General features: G+C 34.5%; 1 protein-coding gene across 2 annotated transcripts in view; it reads left to right on the forward strand.

Moving 5' to 3' along the window:
* Window positions 1-8,444: 8,444 nt before the first annotated feature.
* The window catches only part of LOC123556972 (uncharacterized), a 39,859-nt gene continuing 24,706 nt past the window's right edge, over window positions 8,445-23,597 (forward strand). The window contains exon 1 of one of the 2 annotated variants that reach the window (XM_045348105.2): window positions 8,445-8,575. Coding sequence is in view for 1 of the 2 variants with exons in the window: in XM_045348104.2 (XP_045204039.2) it covers window positions 13,206-13,292 (87 nt within the window). In the remaining variant the exon portion in view is untranslated. Of the gene's footprint in view, window positions 8,576-13,178; window positions 13,293-23,597 lie in introns of those variants that run through there. The other variant, XM_045348104.2, reaches the window with a different exon arrangement.

Below are 23,597 nucleotides of genomic sequence, written 5' to 3' on the forward strand. Positions count from 1 at the left end.
AAAATTCTAAAAAAAGTTCCTTTTTCATCCTTTGTAGACCTGTAGACTGATAAAATACGCGTATTAACTTTTCTTCTTTTTGACAACTTCTATTTCTAAAATTGTGTCAGTATTTAGGTCTACCGCAATATTGAAACATCTCAAAGTTGCCCCCCCCCCCCCCCCCACCCCCCGGATGTTTTCGTGACGTGAATTACACACTCGAACTCCTGCATATACATACACAAAGAATTTAACATATTTGCATTTACGAAACGCATGAGAAAGGTATAGACATACTAGACGTGTAAAAAATAAATGAAAGAAAGCATTTGCAAATATGAACTTCGGCATTTGCAAATTGCACGCTTAAAAACATCACGTGACCTGCGAGTATGTTTCATTTACGTGATTATTTAGCAGGAGTCTATTTTGAGATAATGCATATCTATTGTATTATTCAAATATTCAATGCAAGGGTTAATATTCTATACGAATTACTGTTCATTGCCGGTCTGCTGTTAATAACTTGCATTTGACGAGACGCATAAACACACATTGACATAGAATATGCATGAGTCCAAGATAGCGGCACCCTACTGTTAATCGGATATCTTTGGAAGCACCTTTGTATCCATTACCTGCTCAGTCAAGTGTAAAATGTCAACCATAAGTGTTACTAAACGTGCCGCTGACTAACTTTTACACAAAACTAACCCTGTATTTTAAATATGTTAATTTCCACTAAAGGCATACAGACACTAAAAAGAAAAATGGCGCAAAAAAAATGGTATCGCATAATGGCGGATACAAATAGTCCTCAGTTTTTTGCTCTGTAGAGCTATTTTTCTTATTTTCTTTGCAATTTTTTTGCTAAAATCACATGACAGATCTATGCTTGACATGTAGGTAGCATTTTCATAATGAAATAACAACATTACAAAAAATTTCATGGAAACGTAGATCATACACCACCAGTATAATTTGGGGTCTCATTTTTTAGCTGATTTTGCAGTTTGTGTGTTTGACTGAAATTATTTTTCTTGCATCAAACATGACCCCCACTTTTCTTTTGATTTTTAGTTAGTACTGACAATATTCTTCAAGAAAATGTAGCTTACAGAAATTTAAAATGGGTCCTGATGTGTGCTGCGGTCATTGGAAATAGGTCAGTTTTATGTAGAATAAAGAACAACAACTATTTAGTGTGTTATAACCTTTATAAAGCCGTCTATTTAAACGTCGCTGCAATACCTTAAGACAACTGTTTTTGCAGTTCACATATGACCTGACATTAAATGACATCATCTACATTTATCCAATGCTCAATATGTTGTATGATATTTATCAGTGTAACATGTGTTCCTTGCCTATGACCTTTGGTATGACCCACCTAATGGTGAATATTTCAAATGTTCAAAACAATGTTACAGCAATATACTGTATCCAGTGAGAGACTTGTATGCACTATTTTAACAACTTTTAAAGTGCCTGGGGATTTTTTTTTATAAATTTTGTATAATTATAGGTTATTAGATTTGTATCGAGACATATGCATGAGTTCTGCAGCGGAAATATTGCGCGACTTCAGAAGCGCAATATCATTCCGCGAAAGAACGAGTGCATATTTCCTGATACAAATCTAATAATCTTTTTCTTACATAAGCATCTATACTTATAATTATTAAATAAATTATTCAAATTTGTGTTTAAGCCTGTGTGCAATTGAAAATATAGTGGTTATAGAAGGCAAACATGAAACTGACGTCACAAATGACGTCACACACCTGAACACATATGAAATTTGAACGTCAATATGGAAAAAATATTAACGTTTCATGTTCCAATGAAACTAATAATTATAGGTTATTAGATTTGTATCGAGAAATATGCATGAGTTCTGCAGCGGAAATATTGCGCGACTTTCAGAGCGCAGTACTACTCCGCGAAAGAACGAGTGCATATTTCTTGATGCAAATCTAATAATCTTTTTATTTCACTTGAAATTATTATATAAATGATACAGATTTGCTTTTAAGCCTGAGGGAAATTGAAAATATCGTCGTAAAAGAATATTAATACGCGACGACATACACGACACTGACGTCACAAATGACGTCACACACCCGATATGAAATTTGAACGTCAATATGAAAAAATATTGACGTTTCAGGTTCCATTGAAACTGAACGGTGTTATCAAATGAGTATGTAATAATTCATGATATTTCCTCAAGCTCAAGCAGAGACAATTTCAAAGTGACGGCCACTGTCCAAATCGTTTGCAGAGAATTTATTTTACCATTAATTTTGATAAAAGAAACGTCAAACTATTTGTAAACAATTATAAAACACAAAATAAAACTGTGAATATCATTTTTTCTAGGGTGCCTCAAGTAAAGGGAATTTGTGAGACAGATTGAAAAATTAAGGTCGAGTCCTATGGGACTGTTTTAGATTTTGCCCACTTCATTCAAAAATAACTTTGGGGTAGAAGTAAAACCTACCTACATTCTTCCACAATAAGTAATCTAAAGAGTAAAGGCAATATAGAGAACTTTTACTGCATGTAATTCAGTATTTTTAAAGATGTCTAACTCTGCCCCCTTCTGTTTCAGAGGTAATTTTACTTTGAACAGCAAGAAATCACTTATCAAATGGAAAATATTCACTTTTATACAATAAATCAATAGTAAAAACTTACTAGAAAAATGGAATATAAGGGAAAACAATTTGGTCCTAGTGGGGCTTGAACCTATGCCCGCTGAAAAATTTAAGCCAAAGTAGGTTTATTGTAGGAATTGAATACTCTTCAAAAGGAGGTACACTATTACATGGGTCATATTACCTTAAAGCAAAATCAGAGATTATTGTTGTTTTTTAAGTTACACAAATATAACATAGGTCATATGACGACTTGATATCGGACATAAAAGGCTATTTGAAATTTGTTTACATTTACGCAAGTAAATAGAGGATATTTGTTTGTTTTGAGTGAATATACAATACAATACAATACAATACAATATCATTTTATTGCATTAAACATATTACAATGCTTATAGCACAATACATTTTAAACATATATGGAATATATCTCATTGAGAAGTGAGAAAATTTCAAATATTTTCACGAGCGCGCAGCGCGAGTGAAAATGTGAAAATTTTCTCACTTTGAGGTGAGATATATTCCATATTCACGAAAAACAAACAAATTTTCTTTTTATTTTATGCTGAATTACGTTGAGATGTGCATTTTGCAACAATTTTCATCTCAGCGCAGGGAACAGACGCGCGTAAACAGACATGACGTCAGACCTGTTGTGACCTTAGAAAGACGCACATCACATAAAGTTCCATTTTATTTTATTTTTTGCTGCATAACGTAATAAAATTCTCATTAAGTAAAATAATTTGAATCGAGAAATATACTATAAAGAACAAAGTGCGACTACAATTTTCATCCTGTTTTAAGCAAATAATTTAAAATTCATACACCAATGTATGAGGGGGCGGAGCTATATCTCTCACAGTGTGAAAATATATAGATTTCATATTTTCACAGTGTGAGTGATGAGATATAAAAATATTTAACTGATAGAATACAGTATTTCATTAGTTAGCATAAAATAAATTCATATCTTATATTTACATTATATTTCCTTTCCATTTGTAAGTAAGCTTCTATTATAAAATGCACATACCTTTTTGTATTTTATAATCCGCTTTCTGTTCACTATACAGAACAACTATGACGTCATCAAATGAACGTTATCCCTGACTACACATGGACGTCGCCAAAACATCGACACATTATCACTAAGTAGCGTTGTCGTAACTCTGGCGCCCTCCTTTTGCGGTTCATAAAATATAAACGTCATAATTTTCAATAGAAAAAAAAAAACATCTTTAAAAAAGACACACGGCCGCATTAGCCAATGCCCACTTAACACATTGGCCATAGCTTTATCAGATCAAGTGGTTCCAACGTTGTTTGAGCTGTGATCAGATGGCGAAATATGGCCGATACTATAAATTTCCGGTCTTGTAAGTATGATTTAAAGGAATTTCTACCCGTTAAATAACGAATCAAATGAAAACGATGGATGCACCTGAAGCGCAAATGTATCCATTTTTAGCACATGTGTCCATTTAGCTGAGATTTGTACCGTTTATTCAAACACTTCGCGATCTGTACAGTCCGGCGGGGGAAGGAAATTTTTTACTGTTTTTGACAATATCGAATCAAAATAGTTTTTGTAGGGAACAAGTAGTTCTTAAAAAACTTTTTATGTAAAGGGTTACCTCTTAAAACAAAGCGTGTGTATTTTCACAGAATTATTCGGGTTTGTTTCTGAAAAATCGGCCGAAACCCTTATGCAACGCAGTTTCGAGTGGGTCGCTACGCAACGCAATCAAATGGATACCGTTCTGTGTCTTACTTACGAAGTCTTATCCGTCTTTAAAAGTCATTAGAGCCTGAACATAAAATGCTAATGCCTGTATTACGTTATTTGCATATAAAACGCACCAGGTATTTATCCGTAACGTTGCTTTAACTCTGTACTCAAACTACTGATGTAAAGCACGTTAAATAACAGTAAAGTTATAGATTGTCATGTGCACTGTAGCTTATCTTCGTAACAATGATTATAGAATTAGTATCTAGTTTTAATATCATTCAGAATGAACAGGATTGGAAACGTAGAAACCTTCCTAATGGGGATGACTGGCTCAAGAACAGTTTTTCTTGTGATAATGAAGTGATGCTCTGTGGTTATATTTATTTCCACATTTTTTGCACTCCTAATGTTCAAGTTGTGCACGCACCGCATGTATTCATTTGAATATCGTTTCTGTTTGAATTTTTCCCACAAACTTCACATTCACAATGCATTCAGTCCGCATGGTGATGTGTTCGTTTCTAAAAATGTATACAGTGAATACCCTTTGTACATGTATATTCATCCTTGTTCTACTTTGCCCCCCCCCCCCCCACCCCCACTCCACCCCCTGTGTTAACATGTGTTCAATACATACATCGTTTCAGTAAATATTAATCGAACAATCTTCATCATGGCCTAGGCTAAAATTTCTCACTTTAGGGAAAGACAGTGGATTAATATCAGAAATAAGGAACACCCAGACACATGGAAATGTTCCAGATAATGCGATACTCAATGCTAGTTGAATGGAAAACTTGGCTTTAGAAGGAAAAAACAATTATTATTACATTTACAGGAAATCAAGCGTGCATTAATGGTAAAGATGGTTATAACGTACATCATGGACGACTTTTTGTATGAGAAATAGAGTCCGAAAAGTAAGACACAGAACTGCATCCTCGCTTTATGTTTTCATGTTGTTGTCCGCAAATATATGTTAAGTGTTAGCGACCAGTGTAAAAGTACAATATATTAGAAATGGTGGGATCACTATAATGATATGGAACGCTCTAAATTTATTATTATGAGGCTCTATTGACATTTTAAAGACGGATAAGACTTCGCAAGTAAGACACAGAACGGTATCCACTTGATTGCGTTGCATGGCGACCCGCTCGAAACTGCGTTTCATTAGGTTTTCGGTCGATTTTTCAGAAACAAACCCAAATAATTCTGTGAAAATACACACGCTTTGTTTTAAGAGGTAACCCTTTACATAAAAAGTGTTTTGATAACTATTTGTTCCCAATAAACACTATATTTGATGCGATATTGTCAAAAACTGTAAAAAATTTCCTTCCCCTCTGGACTGTACATAAGTGTTTGAATATACGGTACAAATCTCAGCTAAATGGACACATGTGCTAAAAAATGGACACATTTGCGCTTCAGGTGGACGCATCGTTTTCATTTGATTCGTTATTTAACGGTAGAATTTCCTTTAAATCATACTTACAAGACCGGAAATTTATAGTATCGGCCATATTTCGCCATCTGATCTGCGTAAAATTAACCGCTCAAACAACGTTGGAACCACTTGATCTGATAAAGCTATGGCCAGTGTGACTTAAGCTACGAAACGTTTGTGCACACTGCACTTTTACATACGATTGGGTATTTATAAAGCAAAACAAAATGTAGTTTTCAAAGTAAAATGTTCATGTTTTTTTTTATGTAGAACATATTTTATCACATGTTTGACCACAGGCGCTTGAAGCTCTATCTATAGATATATGCATTACCATATCCCAACCACCTTATATACTATGAAATAGTATAGGATCTCTTCCAAGAGACCTAACCTACACATATATTTCATTGACACAGCTTAAACACCTGTGGTTTGACCTCGCGGGAGTGAAATAAAGCCATTACATAAATTTGATAATACACTAGTGTATATAATAAAGCTTTGACATCGACATCGTTTAAAGTATCGGAGACGTTGGTCAAATTAACTTGTTATCCCCCGACGAAAGTCGGAGGGATATAGTTTGGCGTCGTCCGTCCGTCCTTCCGTCCGTCTTTCCGTCCGTCCGTCCGTCCTTCCGTCTTTCCGTCCGTCCGTCCGTCCGTCCGGAGCCATATCTAGGAAATGGTTGGGAATATTTATTTAAAACTTCATATACATTTTCACCACAATGAGTTCTTGCGGCCCGTCAAGTTTCAGTCAGATTGTCCAAGTAACACCAGAGTTATGGCCCTTAGAAGTTTCTAGTGTTAACTATATAGGGTACTATAAATATGGCAATTTCTGCATCATAACTTTTGATATATTTGACCTAGAACTATGAAACTTAAACAGAATTTAGATCACCATAATGTGGTTGTGTACACACAATTTCATTTGGTTTTATTTGTAAATTAAGAGTTATTGCCCTTTAATTGTATAAAAATCCACACATTTGTACATAACAAACTTACCATTTGGTACAGTTTCATTAAATTTCTTTCATTCTTTTCCATGAACATTTATTGTAAACATGTGAAGTTGTGTACCCACACCTGGTCATCCCCTTACCTTGATCACACACCTCCCCCCTTATCCCCCCCCCCCCCCCCCCCACACACACACACCCAAAAAAAAAAAAAAAAATTCATTCCTTATTTTAGATTTTTTTCAAACAAACTTCATATACATGTTCACCACTATGAGGTTATGGGGCCCATCAAGTTTCAGACAGATTGCCCAAGTAACACCAGAGTTATGGCCCTTAGAAGTTTCTAGTGTTAACTATATAGGGTACTATAGATCTATAGATATGCCAATTTCTGCTTCATAACTTTTGACATATTTGACCTAGAACTATGAAACTTTAACAGAATTTAGAGCACTATAATGTGGTTGTGCACAGACAATTTTGTAAGGATTTCTTTTTGTAACTTCAGAGTTATTGCCCTTTAATTGTCTAAAAGTCCACATATTTGTACATTACAAACTTACCATTTGGCAGAATTTTATTAAATTTCTTTCATTCTTTTCTGTGAACATTTATTATAAACATGTGAAGTTGCGCACCCTCACCTGGTCACCCACTTGCCTTGGTCACACCCCCCTCACCCCCCCCCCCCCCCCCCCCCCCCCCAAAAAAAAAAAATGTTTTTTTTTTCATTTCTTATTTTAGATTTTTTTCAAACCTTCCAAGTTGTACCATTCCCCCACCTCACTTCCCCATCCAGTCATGCCCACCACTGATCATGCATCCTCTGCCTCCCCCCCCCCCCCCCCCCCCCCCACTCCAACTTCACCCTTTTACCTTTTTTTTTATAATTTTTAATTTTCAATCAATATTTATAATCAACATGTGAAATTTTGTTTCCTCTCCCATTCCCCTGCACCCCCACCCCCTAAAAAAATAAATATATACATATATCTATATATAGATATATATATTTCCATTCCTTGTTTTTTTTTTTCAAATGTTCAAACCTTTAACATGTTAAGTTGTGACTGCACAAACCTTGCCCTCAGCCGTTTCAAGATGTCTTACCTGTGTTCTCTTAAGGACATCTGATCTTTTAAGTTCAAATGTACATGTAAAACAGCAACACCTGGTGCCAAACCACTCAAAGACAATATTTCATTCCAGTTAAACTTCAAGCTCACATTTCAATTAACTGCATTTAATTTTAAAAGCTAAGCTTATTACAGTAAGCAATGAGCATATCCCATTCAAAATAAATTCTTAAGTCAGGATCAAAGTATCATACATTTATTATGTACTCTTTAATTAAACATTTGTTTTCTGTTAAATTGATTTTGACTAATGAAATTATTTGCTTCTTATTAACATCCTTAACTTTTTGCCGGATATATCTTTTTGCCATTCTTCACCACAAACCCTTCCGGCGGGGGATACCAATTCATCGAATTCGCTTGTTTATATTTACATTCGCCCTATTCTTTTCCATTGAAAGTTATGACGTTCATTTTGTATGAACAGCAAAAAACAATGCGCGAAAATTACATCAACGTTGCTTAGTAATAACGAGCGGCTGTTTTGACGACATCCGCGTATAGTCATGGAGAACGTTCCTTAGATGACATCGCGGTTGTTCCGTCTGGTGAACAGGATGGCCGGGAAGCTGATTTTAATGTTAAATGTAACAAGATGTGTGCAATTTATATTATAATCTTGTTTGCAAATAGAAAGTAAATATAATGTAAATATAATAAATGAAACTTTTTTTCGGTGTTCATGTGAATGAACGACAGAATAGGATCGGCAAATTAAACATGAATCGCTTTCCACAGTCTTGCAATGGATAATATTGTCTAACAATACATCTCAGAGCACCTGCACACCCCTTATGAAAATATCATCAATTCCATTCGAAAACCTGTGGAATTTTTCATCCGCCAATCAAAATGAACAGTTTTAATCAGCTGTTAAATGACCTTCACTCCAGATATTTACAGGAAGTAAAAGTGAATTCAATACTGGCCTGCGACCGGAAAAAAATGTGAGAATATCAATATTGAACTTTACTTCATCCTTTTTGATAATTGCACAGAAACACGTAGCAGAAATATTGAGGAACACATGTCAATATATAAACATGAAGCAAGTAAAACAATTAATGATTATCCCTTGAGTACCAAGGTAACACCAACACATTCGCAAAATCGCAAAAATGAAACGGGATTTTCTCTGCATTAATCATTATGTTCTGTTCATGACGCAAAATTTTCATATGCGGAAATACATAAAAATAAAAGTATCAGGTGCCTGGCTCATGAAATGCATTAGTTATACTTAACCATTACTTAAATAATAGCCAAGATAACCAGCAGTTACATGTGAAACTAGACTTCAAAACCTGTTATCTTTTTTTCAATAAATAAATCCAAAACAGTTTTGTTATAGAATTTTCAATTTGCACGTTTTCCATTTACTTACTTCTTTCTTGCGCGTCTGATTTTTTTTTAATCTACGAGTTATTGTCGGCGTCGGTGTTGTTTAAGATTTGTTTATGTTTATAAGACCTATGGCTTTGAGACTTTTTAAACTTTTGTAAGAAGGCCAAGAACCATAACTCTTTTCTTGCTTATTGTCTTACGACGAGCGTTGGCACCCGCAAGCGGTGTAGTGCTTTTGTTTATTTAATCGCATGCATTAAGAAAACAGTCCCGGTTTCGTTTTTGAAGAATTAACACAGCAAAAACTAAACAGAATGATAATCAGGTAGATTGGGAAAGCAACATAATTAACATTTAGTTTGCTACATTTCTAAAATGGATTGGTCCATCGTTCAATTTGGGCAGTACCATTTATTATTCAAAGGGGTGTTCACTGAAAATTTACTGACTGAATAGTGATATGCAGGCTAATCTTGGTCTGCACTGGTCGCAAAGGCAGAATCACTTGCCGCCAGCTAAAGGTTAAATACCCGAAGAAGACTGGATCAAGATTTCATAATTGAAATTATCCTTATTTACGAGACATAGGCCTAGTGCATATCTTTGCCGTTGTGTGAAGACCTTGATGACGAAATTTATACCATTTAGTACCTTTATCTTATTGTAAATCATAACCTTTTAGTGATTTGTCGCTGAATAAATCATTGTTTGGAGTTCAGATGCGAAGGATATAGTAATAGACCTACGCATGAACGACAAACAATGATTTTATTCTTGAAAGAGCAAATTTATTGGATATATTATTTCGATTCTTACACGTTACCAAGGACTTTTAAGTAGATCTACATCTTTGACGGCATTCATTAAATATTTGCCCGTTTTCAATCGGTTTCTTTTCCAGCGCGCCGCTATCCCGTTTGACGCTATGACGTAATAATTGTGACGTCAGAACAGTGAATTGTTGTATAATAATTCACTGTTTTAGGCCGTCTTTGTTTAATAGGAAATTTACAGTATACACTTATTGTGTATTCTAACACGATCCGATTCATTTTCCTATTAAACAAAGAAGACTGAAAACAGTGAATTATTATACAACAAATCACTGTTCTGGCGTCACAGTTATTACGTCATGGCGTCAAACGGCATAGCGGCGCGCTTAAAAAGAAACCAATTGAAAACGGGCAAATATTTAATGAATGTCGTCAAGGATGTACTTAAAAGTCTTTGGTAACGTGTTAGAATCGAAATAATATATCTCATTTAGTGATTTGCTCTTGAATGAAATCATTGTTGTTCAGATGCATATTATTATATCACTCGAGCTGCGCCCTCGTGATATAATTCCTTCGCATCTGAACTCCAAACAATGATTTATTCAACGACAAATCACTGGATGAGATATATTATTTCTTAAATTGTATATCTGTTATGGAAACACTGATGCTCTTCAATCGTGATTCTTTGCTTATCATCGACTATTTGTAGGATTTCCCCTTCCTTCCATCAGTCAAAACTTACTTGCGATATAAATCAATGTAACGACAGAGGTTTCTAAGGCAACTCAAAGATACCATAGGAAAGTGTCGATTTATATTGTCTTTATAAATTCACTTCATTGTCAGGAATCTATTAACACAGCTGGTGAAATTTGCCCCTGAAAAGCATTATGAACGGTATTTTGCATTGAAATGTAATTTGCTTGTACGTGTCAGTACGCTAATAATGACAAAATAATTATAACATAACATTAAAATCATGAACTGAATATAATTGCGACTGAAAAAAGATCCGTCAGAATATTGAAACCCAGCCGGCTGTGTATCAGGCCATCACTCAACCACTACGCCTTCTGAGTAGTTATATATAAAATGTAACTTGGTTCCAATCTAAGTATAATAAGGCTAACCATGCTCGTTAACCCTTACCATGCTAAATTTCTATAATGAACTTGTCCATCTTTCAATTTGGACAGTACCATTAACTGTTAAAAAGGGTGCTTACCAAAAAGATACCGACTGAATGGCGAACAGACGATGATCTTGGTCTGCACTGGTCTCAAAGGCAGAATCACTTGCCGCCAGCAGGCTAAGGGTTAATCGACAAACAAGTCTAAAAATTGAACATCAAACTATATACGTCTTGTTACATAAATCAGTGTACAGTGTTGAGTATAAGGTATTTTTCTGGTGTTCATGTTAGTGTAAACCCTGCCTTTTTAACGTTAATACTTAAAAGCTCATAATACCTCTGTTGATAATGCGGATGCCGCATTGTTTGTTATGGACATGAAATATATTAATTTCTTGTTAAACTTATTTTTGATAATTGTTTTCTACGACATGTGTCAAAGGTTTGAATATTGACTAACATAGCAGAGCTTTTTATTTTATTCATTACTTTTAATAACTCTCTTAATGGTTATGACAGTGTAAATTCATGTGCAACAAGGATAATGGGGTTTGGCATTTGGATGCATTCTCGTCCGTCGGAAGTTCATCCAATTTCCGAGACAGTTCAACCAGGGTATAACTTGTACATTTTCTTTCTGAGAGTTTTCTTCATCATATTTTCGATGTTTTGAAGTAATGTTAATTTTTATATCGTTTTGTAATTACCACATTATCATAAAAATATTTTAAAAGCTGTGCATTTTTGCTGATTTAAATGAAATTTCTAGTTTTACTGTTATGTTTGATAGATAATGGGGTATTCCAACAACTTGAACCAAAAGGCAAGTTTTTAAACTGCTTGTCAGAGCTGTTCTCAATTCATTGCAGCATGATATTTTTCACTGTACTTTAGTAGATGAACATACGATCTTCGCAAGATTTCAGTATCATCGACCACCTTGTCAGTTTTATATTAGATAAAGAAATGTATCCCCCTTTGCACCCCTCCCCCCCTCCCTTGCATCAGAAATGGTGGCGGTATATGTTTTGGCGCTCCATTTATGACTGTAAATGGTGTCAAATTTACAGCACATTCAGGCCTGCAATCGCGATCATTTGTTCAAAGAAATGTTTCCTGCTAGTTAATTATGAAGAATCGTGCACACACTGAATAACTAAGAAATGTGTAGGCTATACGTAGATGCCCTAATTTTGCGTGATTTTTTTTCTTGATACTTTTTTAGCCAGTTTGTTTTTGTTCTGAAACTTTTCAAAATCTGAGTGAAACAGATGTGAAGTCTTATTTCCAAAGCAGAAAAAAAGGAATTTATGGATCATACGTAGAGTCTAGATTAATTCTACTCATGATTAATTTTTTATCAGGAAACAAATATTTTTGAAGTTTCAACTGATTTATGCACTCAAGACCCTCAAGTAGATCTAGTAAGTGATATAAAATACTAAAATTGCATTCAGGCAATCTCTTCTTTTGTTGCTAAGATAAATTTCCATGAGCCTTTAAAACATTCTGCTGTGATTTATAATTCTATAGTGACATCTTCGGTGATTCACACCAAAGAGCTATAAAATATGTATTTTATACTTCTTTGTTCACACACACATAACTTCACGCTGAGATCTACAATTACAAAAGTTACATTACTTCCTTTGAAATAACTAGGAAAGTTGCTCTATATTTCGCTGTATTTAGGTTTAATTTATGGTGCGCCATTTCATATACTCCTAGGTCTACATATGTATACAGTATAGCCCATGTTATACTCCAAACAGGGGCAAGAAGAAGTTTCCACAAAATTAAGTTCTCCTTTTTTACATGAAACAGAAGCACATGACTCAATTGTTTGTTTGGAGTAGACGTTTTCAAAATCTTGATTGATAATCATTTATCAGTTTACATCCAATGTGCGCCAAAACTCATACTACGAGGGTGCCAGCTTCTCCCGCCAAATTCTTGACCGGAAGTACTTATCACGTGATAATAACAGACTTTGCTTTAGGAAGGAACGACGATGTCAGCTCAACAAATAGCAATGCTGCAAGAACGGGCCAAGACGAAGCAATTTTCATCAACACCACCGAAAACACCTATCTCACATGTAAACTTTTTATAAGATATTTCTCTCTATTTAAAAACTAGGGCTGTACTGTTATTTGTTTGTTTGAATGTTTTCATTTTGGCGAGTTGTCCCCCTTGATTGTGAGGGCCACATTTCCAACTAGTTTGGAAGTAACGTAGAGCGTAGACGACAAAGGGATGGGTGCAGGAGGGGTATTCCCTCCTGCTGGGGGGGTATGGGGGGTCACACCCAGAAAATTTTGTATTACAGTGCTTTAGGGTATAGCGGATTTTAGGGTATAGAGGATAGATTGATAAATTTTATACATTCTATTCGCCAATAGAGAATCACTGCCAATAGCGGGTCACTTGAAAATAAAATGTGAATCTCTCTTAAAAATATTAGAGTATACAATGTTTAAGTATCCAGTAATATAAACTTATCACTTAGCAGTAATTACTCAAAAGAAGATGTATCTAATCTAATGAGTTTGAGTTCCATGAGTAGATAACTCTTGCAACCATGTTTCCTGACTTGGATTTTAGCGCTCTTGAATTCTTCGAAGTAGAATATTTTTGAGCATACCTCACAGTTTCTTCGATAAAACCACACAAATTTGGTACCATTTTGAAGAGTGAAACACACACTTTCATAGGAATAATATGATTATGAATTTTAGATTGACTGCGACAAAAAAAAGTGCCATCAAGCAGAGGCGGCCATTCAGCCAATAGAGAATCACCCATATCGGGGATAATCAAAAGATTTTTTATACTGCTTAAAGATACAAATCAGTGGTTGATTTGATGTAATAATGATTTGAACTGGCAAATTTAGATAAATGAATAAGGTTCTGTGCATCAAAATTTTGATTTTAGTTTTAGATATAGCTGGTGCTAATTATGCTTAGAAATACAACTGTGAAAACTAGCGCTATATTCCTTTTACCTAGTACCTCCCGTTTGAAATGTAAACGTACCAATTCTCATTATATTCTGCCTTGAAATGTTTATTTCCAGTACCACAGTCAGGTTTTGACAGAAAAAAGACTATTCTAAATGGATAGAAAATATGATAAACTAGGTGACCCTCTATTGGCAAAAGTGACCCTCTATTGGTGAATTGAACAGGTTTAAATATTTCATCATAACTTTAGACATTAAAGATCAATTCAATTAAATCAAACATTTAAATGAATGTGAGTAACAGTTTTAAGTGTTAGTAAGTTTTGGTATCATGAAAGTCTAAACATTCTTCACCACATGCTAAAAGTGTTGATAGTGACCCGCTATTGGCGAGTTATCTGTATTTAGACTTGAATTATTGTATAAATTTCCATATCATTCTTTTACTAGCATGCAAATAGACATTATGACATACATTTAAGATATTTGCTTGTGTTATTTTTCATATGTCATCAGATGTAAAATAAAGCTATCCCCTATAGACTAAATCGGTGTATACTCCTTTCTCATGGTACCGGGGCTTCCATGGTACCGGTGTAAACAGTTTTCTCGCGAGATTTTTATGTTAGCCCCGCCTACTGGATGTTGACATAATTAGCAGAGTAAACCGGAAGCCGCTCTTCCGTATCGCACATTTTTGTGTGAAAATGTCAGGATTACTGGTGATTTATTTACCTTTTAATAAAAAACATCTAAAACATGATTTTTTCACCTTTGGTCCCCACCCCATGTGTCAAAAAAACATCTATATCTCCTGTAAACAATGTTTATCATCTGGAATTTTTAGAGAAATTATCGTCTGACAGAATGCTGATGAGGTCACCAAACCAGAAGCCATGTTGTTTATATATTTAGAACATTTCTTAGAAATGAAAGTATGGCAAGCTGTTAAGGCAAAATTAATGGAATTACAGCAATATGCAAAATAGTATGATACCCAATTAAGCCCCAGTTGATATATATATGGGTCTGTCATTTAAAAAAGATTTGAATGTATATTCTCACAAGATAACTTTGCTACTCTTTAATATGGTAGCTGGTGAAATTCTTGCCAAAATTTTTGACCTAGATAGATCTAGGTCTAAACAAAGAAGTATAAAATACACAGAATGGCAACTGGCTGTAATCTCGCGTGAGCTCGTGTCAGAGCTTGATTCGGCGTTATCTTACTAAAAACAAACATCGGCGAGCATGGAGTTACAATTTTTACCTTTAAAACTACATTTAAAATACATGTTAGCTTCTAAAACAAAATTAGTTTAATTTGAAATGGTCTTAAGACACGAAGTACACGTTTTTTTTTGCCATCGAAAGAAGCGTGGTCATACGGTGATAATTATTTTACCGATGAATAATTGCTTTCGCATACAAAGTGGCGCATGGAGAAAGCGCCACTTCCAGTAAACGAGATCTCGTTTTTTTGTCACGGGAGGTTGGCGAGATTTGCTCTATATGCCTTTCAAGTTGACAATCTATTTATTTTTATAGCTCTTTGGTCTAAAAGAAAAGATCTAGATATCACTTGGAAAAAGTATATCTTTGGTAATATGCACTCTAAATGTAGGATTGTTCAGTGTTCTTTTTGTGTTGAAAAAAAAACTTGAAATTTGTCTGAAATCATATACTGTAAACTTACCTCAAGTATTGAGAAATAGTAATGGCTTTCCATAGTTGACACATTTTTAGCTTGACTATTCAAAGAATAGTCTAGCTATTCTACTCACCCTGACGTCGCCGTCACACCTTTGTTAAGTTTTTGCATGCAAGTACATACAGCCATCAATTAAAGGCATATAGCTTTGAAACTTATTTTTTCTTTTTCTAGGTCAATAACCAACTTCTCTGGGACAAGTCCCATAACTGACATGTATTTTGAGCAAATTATGCCCCCTTTTGGACTTAGAAAATTTTGGTTAAAGTTTTACATGCAAGTTGCTATCTCCAAAACTAATGCAGATATTGATTTGAAACTTCACATGTGTCTTCAGGGTTATTAAACAAGTTGATAGGAGCAAGTCCCATAACTCTGACTTTCATTTTGGCCAAATTATGCCCCCTTTTGGTCTTAGAAAATTCTGGTTCAAGTTTTGCATGCAAGTACATACAGCTATTTCTAAAAGGCATATAGCTTTGAAACTTATTTTTTCTTTTTCTAGATCAATTACCAACCTCACTGGGTCAAGACCCATAACTCTGACATGTATTTTTAGCAAATTATGCCCCCTTTTAGACTTAGAAAATTTTGGTTAAAGTTTTACATTCAAGTTATTATCTCCAAAACTAATGCAGATATTGATTTGAAACTTCGCATGTGTCTTCGGGGTTATAAAACTAGTTGATAGCAGCAAGTCCCATAACTCTGACCTTCATTTTGGCCAAATTATGCTCTCTTTGGGACTTAGAAAATTCTGGTTAAAGTTTTGCGTGCAAGTACATACAGCTATTTCTAAAAGGCATATAGATTTGAAACTTATTTTTTCTTTTTCTAGATCAATTACCAATCTCAATGGGTCAAGTTCCATAACTCTGACATGTTTTTTTGAGCAAATTATGCCCCCTTTTAGACTTAGAAAATTTTGGTTTAAGTTTTACATGCAAGTTATTATCTCCAAAACTAATGCAGATATTGATTTGAAACTTCACATGTGTCTTCGGGGTTATAAAACTAGTTGATAGCAGCAAGTCCCATAACTCTAACCTTCATTTTGGCCAAATTATGCTCCCTTTTCAGGGGTGTAAAATTCTTTTTCACACCACTCGCCCTGCAGGACTAGTAGCTAGTAAAATCTACTCGCCCTTAGTGGACAGCCACTCGCCCTAATAATTGACATTTTTAATACTGTCACGTTTTATGGAAGGAGTATTATGTACAACAAGCAAATTTCAAACATAACACATAGCTCGTACACTACGTTTCCTTTTTGATTATTCATTTTTGTTACTCTTAAATTTCCTTTTCACACCAGACATTTTTCTTTCACTAATTTTGTCATCTCCACCATCAAGTTGCTCTCCATAATAACTGCATCGATAGTAAAAGTAATCACAGTCTAACCCCTACCGTAGTTTCCCAAAGTGTCAGGAAAGTATTAAACATCAGTTATTTTCATTTTCTCAAGACTTATTTCCCGAAAAATAATTATTTTGAAAAGTGTCCTAAAAATATGGACACAATAATCATCATCCACCTACCCGTCTTGAAAACGAAAAAAAAAGTTGACGATCATCGGTAATTATTCTGTTGATAAACTAAGTAATTGGCCTGTATTCATCATCAATTAACATCCTCTTAAAAAGCTAAAAGAAGTGTGTCGGTATCATGACATCTTCAGTGGAGATCAAAGCGGTATTGTTGCACGAGATTGTCATGGCATTACGTCATATTACAGTTTTCGCGCCATGTGACCTATTTGTCCTCATCGTTTGAGAAGAATATTTTATATAAAAAAAATACATGTACAAAAATTCATTTAAACCACATTTCTATTTACGTCCACGAGGTCACGTACCCTATTCCGCCGCACTAACAGAAACCTTTCTACCAAAAAAAATCGTTTTACTCAATGTATTTAAATTACTGCCGCTTTTTCATTATTTAAGATTTTTTAATTCTGTTTTTTGTTCTTTCTGGTCAAAAGTCCGAATTTTATGCCCATAGTATGTATCACTTATTTACTCTTAGAAAGAAATCAATAATTAAGATCGCGCTGTTTGAAATTTAACAGATGATTATATGAAAATTCGACCGTTTTCATATAAATTTGCTTACATTTCCGTCGATATTTTATTGAAATCTTAGTAGAATTCAAATTGTATTACTTCTCAAGCGATGTTGAAAAATTGAAGCGATAATGTTAAAAAATGAATGCACTACGCGCGATTTTTGTGTACATGTCGATAAACAAAAATAACGGAGATGTAAATTTGATATTACGATAGGTCGCATGTGCTCTCAGAATGGAAAATTACCGGCATGACGTTTTGATATCTTTACGATTCGCGGGTAAATTCCAGTCAATCAAAGTAGCAACTGAACTTTCTCAAAGTTTGTTGACGTTTTTCAAGATGTAATTTCTGAATTTCATTAAAGCTACGACGGAAAAACCACTCGCCCAACCGGTCGAGTATACAGCGAGATCCACTCGTCCTATCCAGACTTAAACTCGCCAATGCGAGCGGGCGAGTGGAATTTTACACCCCTGCTTTTGGACTTTGCAAATTTTGGTTAAAGTTTTGCGTCCAAGTACATACAGCTACAGTAAACCTCACTTATAAGGAACTCGGATATAAGGAACACTCGGTTATAAGGAACAGTTTTCAATTCCCCGATCTAATTCCTTCTTTATTCAATGTAAAAAACCTTGGTTATAGGGAACTCGGTTATAAGGAACACTCAGTTATAAGGAACACTTTTTCTAGTCCCAAAGTACGAAATTCAATGGACAACTCCTCGGTTATAGCGAACAGACATAAAGAATAAAATTTATTGAAAACTGGAAATAAACAGGAGAATCGCTGATGACGTCAGAGTAACGTCGGTACTTTCACGCGCTTTTATGCACATCAGTAAACAGATATTATTTCATTTCTATGATATTTAGTTTGTTATTTCACGGATATGATAAAAAGAAAATAAATAATATCATCATTAACTTATATTTACTTGAGATTATGTTTGAGAGCTACATGTATTAGGAATTTCATGTTAACAATAGTGAACGAAAATCAGTCGTGGACACAGTCATGTCATACTATCCAAAATAAATGTGTCAATTACGCGTGATTAACAATGGCAAACAGTCCAGATTACCAAATTTTCAATTGTAAAAATTATAGCAGGTGCTAAAATGGACAATAGCAAAACTATAGGTATAATTTACACTTTAGTCCGTATGTATGGCGCCGTTGTCTAATCGTAATGCACTGTATGTCATAAGCACCCTACTTTTAAATTTCAATTGGTAGTCTTATTTAACATTTTTCTGTTAATTATTTGAACATTTATTTTATATTAGTATTGATGCCTGTTCACATAACATGCTGCCAAGCAAGGTAAGGTCTGCAACATATCTTATAATAATAATGTAGTGCTGTCCTAAAAAAGAAGATAGAAATAGCCGGCAAAAATAAACACAAATCACGTCATTCTTACTGACGTACATTTTGGCTTAGTTTAGGTTTAAATGCAGTGTTTTGACACTATCTCAGTCATATACACGCAGTCAGTTTACCTTACCATCTCTCTAGGAAAGGACCGGTACTAGACTCACAACTTTCTCACAGCCCTTTTCAAACGTCAGTCAAATAGTGTTCGCTATACAAATTGTGTTCGTTATACAAACCTCGGTTACAAGGAATTAGTTCGCTATACGGTTATAAGGAACCTCGGTTATAAGGAACAATTTTCAGAGGTCCTAAGCTGTTCCTTATAAGCGAGGTTTACTGTATTACTAAAAGGCATATAGATTTGAAACTTATTTTTTCTTTTTCTAGATCAAATACTAACCTCACTGGATCAAGTTCCATAACTCTGGCATGTATTTTGGGCAAATTATGCCCCCTTTTGGACTTAGAAAATTCTGGTTAAAGTTTTACATGCGAGTTTCTATCTCCAAAACTAATGCAGATATTGAATTGAAACTTTACATGTGCTTTAGAGGTTATAAAACTAGTTGATAGCAGCAAGTCCCATAACTGATATGCATTGTGGTCAAATTATTCCCCCTTTTGAACTTAAAACTCTTTTGATATTTAACCTTTTTAGGTAATATTTTCCTGCCTCTGGGACAATATTTCGAATAGTCGAGCTTGGCTGTCTTATGGACAGCTCTTGTTTATGATTACACCAGTATCATGGGAAACAACTTTGACTTGTCAGATTTCAACATGGCATCATACTCGTCGGGAATTAATAAACAATAACCAAATAATTAAAGTTTTCACTTCATTATAATAATGAGGAAGGATGTAGGAAGCAGCAAAGAAATAAAAAACTGAGTAAACAATGGCTTGGAGAGAAACACACATGAATTTCTATGAAAAGCTGATTGTTTTAAGAAGAAAAGATGTTTTCTGTCTGATATACTGAAAAAAGAACCCTACTATTTTCATTTCTTTGAATTGGAATGCATGAAAAATTAGTTAGCTATCCGCTATACCCTAAAGCACTGTACTACAACTCATTTTGGTGCATTTCAGAGTGAAAAACACAGTGTTATTTTCAATGTTTAAGGGGGCATATTGCTACATTCATAGTTCATACAGAAATGCGGAAGGGGTGCATATTCAAGAAATCGATGGTGGGAAAGTAAAAAACATATTCCTAAAGTGATATAATACTGATGGACACCTGTAATATTCAGTACTTTGTGGATAAGGATGCAGTACTATGAATGCAATAGGAAAACAGAGGTCTTTTTGAAAGTACATTCAACACAAAATATTAAACTTTTGTATAAGGAAAAAACAGGTTTTTTACAATAACAATGTTCCAAATAATGTTGAAGGGATGAAATTTTCTTTCTAACACACCGGGTTTGCTTAAACATGTAAAAATTTAACGCCACATCATTTCAGTTCGGGATGGGCGCCATATTTCTCATTGATAAAAAATGTAAACAAAAAAATCAGAGTGGGATTAGCATTGCAAGGGCATAACATGACATTCTACACAATGAATACCTTAGAACAGATATCTAAGATGCAACACAGGTCAGGCGGGTAAATGCGTAATGTCGATCACTTGAAATTCATCTTGAAAAGGTGGCTAATTTTAGTTTATTTACATGGTTTTTAATTTTCCCACAACTTCTCGGCGATTCACTGCAAATGTATTACTGCGCCGGACGAAAGGTAACTCTAATAAACAACGGGAGACAACTTAGGTGTCAGCACATGTACGATTTTTTAAAAAAAACATGTCGCTGATTATAATTTCTTATCAAATAATGAATCCTATTCAGATATTCGTCTTTAATATTAGAACATTATTAATTTGTGTGGACATTTATTAAAAAATATTACTTACAGTGGACTACTTTGCGCATCAAACTGGTTTCCGCTTCAGTTGTGAGGCACTTCCGTTATACTTTTTGACAACAATAACAAAACACAAAATGAATCAATAAAGTCACTTATAAATCGATTGCTAATTAAATCAGTGTAAGTATAGTTGTTGTTACAACATTATACATGTTCGTTACGTTATGAGATATAGTTTATCTTGAACTGCATAATCCATTAATTACGTTTACATGGTATTGCATTTACAACTTATTTGACCCCGTTTTTTTACGTGAATGACAGCATTCTCGTGCAACTCGTGCAAACAGAGTTATGAAAAGTATGGTGGAGAATTCAAGGACAAATTATAAATGACATTAAAGTGAGGATAACTGTATATTCGTCAAGTTTTGATCATTGACATTCCTGCTGTGTATTAGTAAGTTTTGTGAACAAGATTAGAATGTTACTTTTGCACATATACACATTGATTGGACCTCTCAACCAAATTCCATACCTTAGACCACGATAATCCGTAAATAGCCAATCGCAAAGCAGACTTGTACCCATCTATATTTCATATACAACAGTAGCGTTGTATATATATTGGGGGAAACTTGGCAAAAAACGCGTGAATTTCGTGCCAATTTACCATCTAACAATACAGGCTAACGCCGGAGTTAAATGACCTTGCAATATTCTCACCAGTTATCAGTGGGATAAAAAATAGACTGACTTGGAGGTAAATTCAGTTGACAACGTCTAAATATTAATATTGTAAAAATGACCCCATGTTATTAGATATCAATAAAAATGAATTATAATAAACTACATATTTGTAGTGTAGAACCAACTGGGTAAAAATGTAATTTACACATTCACTGAAACATTTCCAACAGTTGTAACTTTTTATGTTCACTTGTTATAAAAAAGACATGTCAGCACGATCCTTACATTTGCAATCAACTGGATCCAGTTGTTCGAAACTTCAACAGGCGACTGAGTTAACGGTCGATTGACTTTATCAGTAGATTTCGACAGTTTAGAAAACTTAGAAAATCAAATGCACTTGTTAAGGATTATAAACACTAAACCATCTTTACAGTAAAATTAAAACATCATACTAGTGTTTCCCACCCACCAAGACTAGTATCATAAATAGCAATTTAACAGGCGGTTAGTTTAACAGCTTAATGCAGTGGTCGTGGGTTCGAGCATCATTGGGGTCACGACCATGACTTTTCATATGACCCCAGTACTAGTTTTCATAGGAAACGGACTCGAGAGTGGTTACAGTAAGCTTAAACAGTTAAAGCTTTCATCAAAATCGAGCTAAAACAAATTAGTATAAACTAAACTAAACTAAATTACAGTCTGTTAAAGTTTCGAACAACTTGGCCCAGTTAGAAAGTAAAACAACTACATCATTCTTACAAGAAGGGCGCGATATAGTAAAAGGTATTCGTAGTCCTACGAGCATCTACGCACTAACTATATCCTGATCAACAAAGTAAATAAATAAAAAAAGAACTAGCTAAATAAATAAATAAATAACCTGGCTATCTTCTTGAATCAACGTATCTGTCATCGTGTTTCGCCAACAAGCAAACTCCTCACAAAAACTAATTGTTCAGCATGCAGTCCAATTTTGAGTATTTTTGAGAAATCCATATTTAACTGTTTAGCATTAATTTTGTGATTGCAAATGACTCAAAGTGTTAATGAACGTTAAATCTTAGTAAATCCAGTATTTGAGTAAAACTGAATTTATACAAATAACCTGCATTCTTTCATATGCCCTACTGACAATTAAGCGCTAACGGTACAAAGATGATATTACTCTTATAAAAACACGTTAATCCTAATTTCTATAGAACGCGTGGGAGAGTTTTCAATAATTGCAGTTTTTATGTCACGTGGTCTAAGTCGGATAGATAACTCGTGCCGTTGTCTACGGGATAAATACAACTCGCTTTGCTCGTTGTATATATCCCGTAGACAACGGCACGAGTTGTCTATCCTATACTTATTTTAGGCATTTTTAAGCCAATACATTTTCAACAGTTTAAGTGCATTGTAGTTCATGAATACAAAGTTAAAAATTAATAATGGCAACATTTCTAGGCCCTTATTGAAAGCCACTAGACTTCTGTAACGATAAATGTTCAATGTATTAAGGGGAATATACTCTTTTAAGTTTTGGAATGTGGCATTCCTTGACCACCGTATCTTTTCTTATGCACTACTTTGTAAACAAACTAAATAATGTGTTTTAGCTTACATATGCGAAATGAAAAGCAAGACAGTGAACTTATTTCACATTCTTTCTTTACATTAGAATCTGTAGGAGATTGATAAATGTTTGGACAAGGTGAAG

Source organism: Mercenaria mercenaria, chromosome 5 (genome assembly GCF_021730395.1).
Source record: "Mercenaria mercenaria strain notata chromosome 5, MADL_Memer_1, whole genome shotgun sequence".
Lineage (NCBI taxonomy): Eukaryota > Metazoa > Mollusca > Bivalvia > Venerida > Veneridae > Mercenaria > Mercenaria mercenaria.